General features: G+C 48.4%; 1 protein-coding gene across 1 annotated transcript; it reads left to right on the top strand.

Moving 5' to 3' along the window:
- Positions 1-1,137: 1,137 nt before the first annotated feature.
- Positions 1,138-7,373, top strand: WFS1 (wolframin ER transmembrane glycoprotein; the record flags this gene model as incomplete). The annotated part of the gene is made up of 4 exons (XM_015828539.2): positions 1,138-1,308; positions 1,697-1,780; positions 3,322-3,470; positions 5,124-7,373. Coding segments are annotated over 4 exons (2,216 nt in total), but the record flags the coding sequence as incomplete, so codon positions are not given.

Here is a 7,373-nt window from a genome sequence, read left to right as displayed (position 1 = left end):
TCTATCTATCTATCTATCTATCTATCTATCTATCTATCTATCTATCTATCTATCTATCTAATCTCTATTTCCTATCATCCATCCATCTCTCTCTCTCTCTCTCTCACTCTCACTCTCTCTCTCTCTCTCACTCTCTCTTTCCATCCATCCATCCATCTAATTTTGGGACCATCCATCTCCTCTCACAGAGGGACTCTGTGTGGTCTACAAATAAAACATAAAAACGGTATATAAGATTTTAAAAGCCGATGTTAAAAGTTAATTAAAAAGTGTCAGGGGGGCTTTCAGGATGCTAACCAGCCCCACAGCTGCTGGCTTCTGTGTGAGCCCCAAGCAGGGAGCCACGTTATAATCCCTTTCCAGAAGGCCAGGTGAGTGAGGGTCCGTCTTCCCTCCAACGGGGGGGGGGGGTGAGTATTCCACAGAGTGGGGGCAACAACAGAGAAGGCTCTCATCCGGGGCCTTGCCAGTGGAAATTCTTCAACCGACGGGGTCCGCAGCACCCCTGCCCTGCCTGACCGGGTAGAACAGGCCAATGTGATGGGGCAGGGGGGAAGATGGGTCTGACTGATCCCTATGCTGAGACCCCGTCTTTCCCTCCCCTTTCTTCCCCCTACCTCCCCCATCCATTTTAAATCCAACATCAGTCCCAACTCTCTGTACCTCGGATGAAGGGAGTGCAGCTCACAAGAGCTTCAGCCTTTTAACAGAACTGGAAGAGGGGCTGTCAGACCCCCCTCCTTATTATGAACGGAAAACGATGGAGCCCCCTTAGCCACAGCAGACCCCTGCGCCACCCCCACCCACCACCCTTGGGTACCACACAACCAAGTGCCTCCCCTCGTGTTCCTTGCCCCCCATCTCCTCTAGGGAGACACCGGTAGGCAGGTGTGAAGTTTCCGTGCTAAAATAGTCGGAGCAAAAACGATGCTGCAGATGGACAAAATGTTGAGATTCACGGTTGAAAATCTCCTTCGGGAAGAGGAAGTGGGGAAAGTTCCCCAGAATGTAAACAAGAGAGGGACTTCTGAGATTCTCGAAGGAGCTTAGAACCAGCCGTTCCGCTCCGAGGTTTTGCAACTGGGTGTGTGTGTGTGTCAAATCTAACATTTGCCATTTCCTCCCTCTCTTCCCGAGGCATCACTTCGGAAAACATGCCAGAGGTGAAGCAACTGTTGTCCGAGACTGATCTGGAAAGAGCGGTCAGAAAAGCAGCCCTGGTCATCTACTGGAAATTAAATCCAAAGAAGAAAAAAGAACTGGCTGTTTCAGAACTGTTGGAAAACGTCGGCGAAGTGGACAGCCAGGGTCTGTATCTTTTTTTCCTCGCCCAAACAGCTTCTTCCCTTTAATTTCAGTGTTTCTCAACCTTGGCCACTTTACGATGTGTGGACTTCAACTCCCAGAATTCTCCAGCTAGCAACGCTAGCTGGAGAATTCTGGGAGTTGAAGTCCACACATCGTAAAGTGGCCAAGGTTGAGAAACACTGCGTTTAATTCTTTCTTTGGTTCCGTTTGTTGAGGGCTGAAACACGCTGGCTTAGAGGACCTCGGGGGGCCTGCAAATTAGTGGGGTTCCTGGCCCTGGGGAAGGAGGGGGGGCCTTCCTGGTGAGGGGTGCTCTTCCTTTGTTTTAACCCTTTGTGTCCCACTTCCCCTTCAAACTCTTCACACCCGCCTATGTTTCCGAGAACAGGCCAGGGAGACCAGCGCCCGGGGCCGCTTCCAAAGACCGTCCAGAAGCAAAGAAGGATGCTGGAGAGAATGGTCAGCAGCGAAGGTAGGGAGGGCCACCTGGGTGGGACGGATCCCCCCCCTCTTTAGACCCGGCTGCCACCTTCTGCTCAGGAGGAGCCAAATTAATTCTGGCTTCTTTGGGACAAAGCCAAGGAGCCCCCTGGAATCAAGAGGGAAAGGAATTGGGGTGGGCAGAACAGTGAACAGTGAGCCGCAGAGAAATCACGGCTCCTAAAAAGATAGCTGTGTGTGTGTATGTCTCTGTGTGTGTGTTAGTTATAAATGTTGCTGAAATGAAATAATATGATGTGTGATGTATGATATGATATGATATGGGATGGAATAGGATAGAGTAGAGTAGAGTAGAGTAGAATAGAAATAGAAATAGAAATAGAAATAGAAATATAGAATAGAATAGAATAGAATAGAATAGAATAGAATAGAATAGAATAGAATAGAGAATAGAATAGAAATAGAATAGAATAGAATAGAATAGAATAGAATAGAATATAGAATAGAATAGAAATTGAAGAATAGAATAGAATAGAATAGAATAGAATAGAATAGAATAGAATAGAATGAAATATAGAATAGAATGAAATATAGAATAAAATGGAATGGAATGGAATATAGAATAGAACAGAACAGAGCAGAGCAGAACAGGATAGAATAGAATAGAATAGAATAGAATAGAATAGAATAGAATAGAATAGAATAGAATAGAATTAGAATTAGAATTAGAATTAGAATTAGAATTAGAATTAGAATTTAGAATAGAATATAGAATGGAATGGAACAGAACAGAATAGGAATAGAATAGAATAGGGAATGGAATGGAAAAGAAAAGAAAAGAGGAAAGGAAAGAAAAAGAAAAAAGAAAAGAAAAGACAAAAGAAATGGAGAAAGTTCTAAGAAAGCTCAGGCAATGATTCCATGGCTGCTTTTTTTTTTTTCTGTGCCACCTTTTTGCTTGTTTTGAAGGAAAAAGGCTAAGAGACCCCCCTGCCCTCCAGTGGCAGCTGCCTTGATTATTTGGGGTGACAATTCTGTGCATTTCATTTTCTTAGAAACCAGAATCTTCCAGAGAACTGGTGAATCCTCCAGGGCCAGAGGAGAAAGGCCGGGGGATGCCTTAGGCCTGGGAAAGGGGGAGGAGGGGAGGAGGGGCTGAGCTGAGGGTTGCCCCCACAGGTGGAGTCGCTATCTGCTTGGCAAACCACTTTGTGCCACTCTGGGTGGGAAACCCCCCAGCCTCAGCCAATATATCAGCCACCGGGTGTCATTTTCAACTGCGACAGGCACACAAAGTGTAATAATAAATCAAGGAAACATTTCCCACCCCCCTCTCTCTGTGTTAGCACTTTGTGGTGCCAAGCGAGACTCGGCCGGCACAAAGAAAATCAGCCCGGCAGCCTCTCTGAACCAGGTGGATTCACTTTGTCCATTCGGGCCTCTTGATTTTTACAACAAAAAACTGTGCATCCTTACCAACAAATGCATTCTTTGCCAGAATAAACCATTGTGGTCTTTTTCTCTTGCAAACGAACGCAACCTGCTAAAATGCCGCCTCTTGAACGCTCTCAGCCAAGAATTACATGGCCTTGGACGACTTCGTTGAAATAACCAAGAAGTTCGCCAAGGGATTCATCCCGCCAAGTATGGTCCCTCAGGAGGACGACGAGGACGACGAGCTGACGGGAAAGAGCCCCGAGGACCTCCCCCTCCGACAGAAGGTGAATGGGGGGGGCTTCGATGCCAAATGTGCCCCCTCCCATTTGCTCGGGGAGGGTGGAGGAGAGGGAGAGCAGCCCCCAAAGGAGGGAGAGCGTTGCAAGCGTGGACCAGGTGGGCCACAGAGGGCCTTCATCGGAGAGAGTCTCCAGAAGGCGCAGTTTCAGGTCCTAGGCGGTGGGGGCACCGGGACCGTCCAGCCTCAGGGGTGGAGGCTGTGAGGATGCAAGGGCCCAAGCCAAAGGGGGGGGGGTCTTCTCGAGGGGTCTGTGACGATTTGGCATGGCCAACGCACTATGGGACAACTCGCCACGGTCAATTCACCACAGGCAGTGGTGGGATTCAGCCAGTTTGCACCAGTTCGGCAGAACCAATTAGCTAATTTTTTGTTGCCCAGGCCCAGAATGGACTTCCGGAAGTGGCATCCACACAGAGAACTGGTTGTTCACCTATTTGAATCCCACCACTGACCACGGCCGACGCGCTGCAGGACAACTTACTAGATGGTGGAAGAATAGGATAGGATAGGATAGGATAGAATAGAATAGAATAGAATAGAATAGAATAGAATAGAATAGAATATAGAATGGGAATGAAATAATAGAATAGAATAGAATATAGAATGGGAATGAAATAAAATAGAATAGGATAGAATAGAATAGAATAGAATAGAATAGAATAGAATAGAATAGAATAGAATGGAATGGAATGGAATATAAAATATGGAGTAGAGTGGAGTGGAGTGGAGTGGAGAGAATAGAATAGAATAGAATAGAATAGAATAGAATAGAATAGAATCATAATAGAATAGAGTAGAGTAGAATAGAATAGAATAGAATATGGAATGGAATGGAATGGAATGGAATAGAATAGAATAGAATAGAATAGAATAGAATATGGAATGGAATGGAATGGAATGGAATAGAATAGAATAGAATAGAATAGAATAGAATAGAATAGAATAGAATATGGAATGGGAATGAAATAGAATAGATTATAGAACAGGTGGAAAAGGAGGGACAAAATGAAACGTGAACGACAAAAATTTTAAAAAATATATTTATTTTAAATACTTGAATTGTTAAATTGTCCCACAGAGAGTTGGCTGCAGTGAATTGGCCGTGAAGAGTTGTCCCATTCCGCTTCTCAAGACTTCCCGCCCTCCTCCCCATCCTTATTTATGGAGGGGGGGAAAAAGAACAACTTGCTTAGTTGAAATTCAGCCCATTGGTCACTGAGTTGGGGTTCAGCGTGGTCTTCAGCCCCCGGGCAGCCCTCAGAGATCTGTGTACCAGTTCAGACACACTTCCAACCTTGGCTGGGCATCCGATTAGAGTGGGTGGGCCTTGGGTGCAGCCCCTTGGCGGGTCGACCCAGCTGGGCTCTTTCTGACCTCCTGTGGCTGGCCACTGGGGTAAACAGGTGCAGCTGGGCCCCTCTGTCCACTTGGAGGATACCTTTGCAGTCACTTCCAGCACGTTATGTGTCTGAAGGGACAAAACAGGGCCTTGACAGGTGCTGTTTAGGAACTTGGTTTGTTTCCTGTCCCAGTCAGCCCGCCAGTTTCATCCAAAAGGGCCCTATCACGACAGCTCGGGGGTTGATTTGGTCATCTCTGCTGTTTGGGATGACCCGCGCACGGCCTCTCTTTCCAGATCATCAAGTATCCCCTTCACGCCATCATGGAGATCAAAGAGCACATGATAGAGGTGGCCTCCAAAGCCGGCATGCATTGGCTGTCCACCATCGTTCCCACCCACCAGATCAACGCCCTGGTCTTCTTCTTCATCCTCAGCAACCTGACCATTGACTTCTTTGCCTTCTTCATCCCCCTGGTGGTCTTCTACCTGTCTTTCGTCTCCATGGTGATTTGCACCCTGAAAGTCTTCCAGGATAGCAAAGCGTGGGAGAACTTCCGCACCCTCACCAACCTGCTCCTTCGCTTCGAGCCGGACCTGGATGTCGAAGAGGCGGAGGCGAATTTTGGCTGGAATCACCTGGAGCCCTATTTCCACTTCCTGCTCTCGGTCCTCTTCGTCATCTTCTCCTTCCCGATAGCCAGCAAGGAATGGATGCCCTGCTCCGAGCTGGCCACCGTTTCCGGTTTCTTCATGGTGACAAGTTATATGAGCTTGGGCACCAGCGTGGAGCACTACACACGAAGGGCCATGTTGACCGAGGTGACTGCGGGGGCCCTCTGCCTACTGCAGGGGGCCCCCGACCACTGGGGTTACGTGAAGCTCTTGGGTAAAACGTTTTACAGCCTTCCGCTCGGCAGTCTTCTGGTGCTGAACCTCAGCGTCCCTTGCCTCTTGTACCTGTACCTGTTTTACCTTTTCTATTGCATGGCCCGGCTGAAGAACTTTAAGGGCGTCTATTGCTACTTGATTCCTTACTTGGTCTGCTTCATGTGGTACGAACTCTTCATTGTGATTCTTCAGGAATCCACCGGCCTTGGTCTCCTTCGGGCCTCGGTGGGCTACTTTTTATTCCTGTTTGCGCTTCCGGTGTTAATGTTGGGCGTTGCGCTGATGTGTCTTTTCCACTTCCTACGATGGCTGGTCACGTTGGAGCTGACCAAGATTGCGGTCACCCTTCTCCTCTGCGGGGTCCCTTTGCTCTTCCACTTGTGCACGCGGGCCCGAGTCTCGGCCATCGACATGGTGAAGTCCCTTACCAAGAGTTCAATTGTGAAGCTTATTCTGGTGTGGCTGTCTGCCATTGTGCTCTTCTGCTGGTTTTACGTCTATCGCTCGGAGGGGATGAAGGTGTACAACTCCACGTTGACGTGGAATCAGTACGGGTTTCTCTGTGGGCCCCGGGCTTGGAAGGAAAGCAACATGGCGCGAACTCAAATTTTATGCAGTCATCTGGAAGGCCACCGGGTGACCTGGACAGGGCGATTCAAGTACGTCCGAGTGACCGGCATTGAGAACAGCGCCGAGTCCGCCATCAATATGCTTCCCTTTTTTCTCGGGGACTGGCTGAGATGCTTGTACGGAGAGACGTATCCCGACTGCGACCCCAGAAACGCCACCCTGGAGGAGGAAGAACTGTGCCGGCTGAAGTACTTGAGCAAGCACAACTGCCACATCAAGAGGTTTGACCGGTATAAATTTGAAATAACGGTAGGCATGCCCCTGAATCGTGGGAGCGGCAACGGGACCCTTGAGGACGACGACATAACCAAGGACATTGTGCTGAAGGCCAGCAGCGAGTTCAAGTACGTGTTGCTGAACCTGAGACAGGGCAGCGTGGTTGAATTCAGCACCATCCTGGAGGGCCGTCTGGGGAGCAAATGGCCGGTCTTTGAGCTGAAGGCCCTCTCCTGCCTCAACTGCCCGTCAAAGCTCTCCCCGGCAGGCCGGCACGTCAAAGTGGAGCACGACTGGCGGAACACCGTTCAGACAGCGTTCAGATTCGTCTTCAATTTTTTGTTCTCCCCTTTTCTGTACATTGCCTATTAAGCTCCGGGTGTAACGCCCGCTCCGACACGCTCTTTTGGCCGTCACAATCTTGATTTAACGGCATTTAGCACGGTACGTCATGCGGTTCTAATCTTTTTCTGCCTTGCACGATTATAGTGAGAAAAACGCCCAGCTGCGTGTTGAAAGGGTTTTTCTAAAGAACTAACCTATCAAAGCAGAGATGCCAAAAAAAACCCCCACACAACTTTGCCTTCTATGTATACTCAGTAGTTAACATGAACTTTATTCCGAATTCTCAGCTGTAACAATCACAATAATGTCAAAACTGAGGGTGCGTGATGATGACGACGCCTGGGCACACGTGCTCCAATTTACGACTTGGGCCAGGCGCCATGAGACAAGCACGTTGATGTGGACATGAGATTTTCATCTCTCTCTTTGCTCTCCCCAAGGATTGCAGAGAACCGTACTCTAGGG

This window comes from Protobothrops mucrosquamatus, unplaced genomic scaffold (assembly GCF_001527695.2).
Source record: "Protobothrops mucrosquamatus isolate PMUCROS unplaced genomic scaffold, P.Mucros_1.0 scaffold4641, whole genome shotgun sequence".
Classification (NCBI taxonomy): domain Eukaryota; kingdom Metazoa; phylum Chordata; class Lepidosauria; order Squamata; family Viperidae; genus Protobothrops; species Protobothrops mucrosquamatus.
The sequence above is the reverse complement of the archived record's forward strand: the minus strand, read 5'-3'. Positions and strand labels throughout refer to the sequence as shown.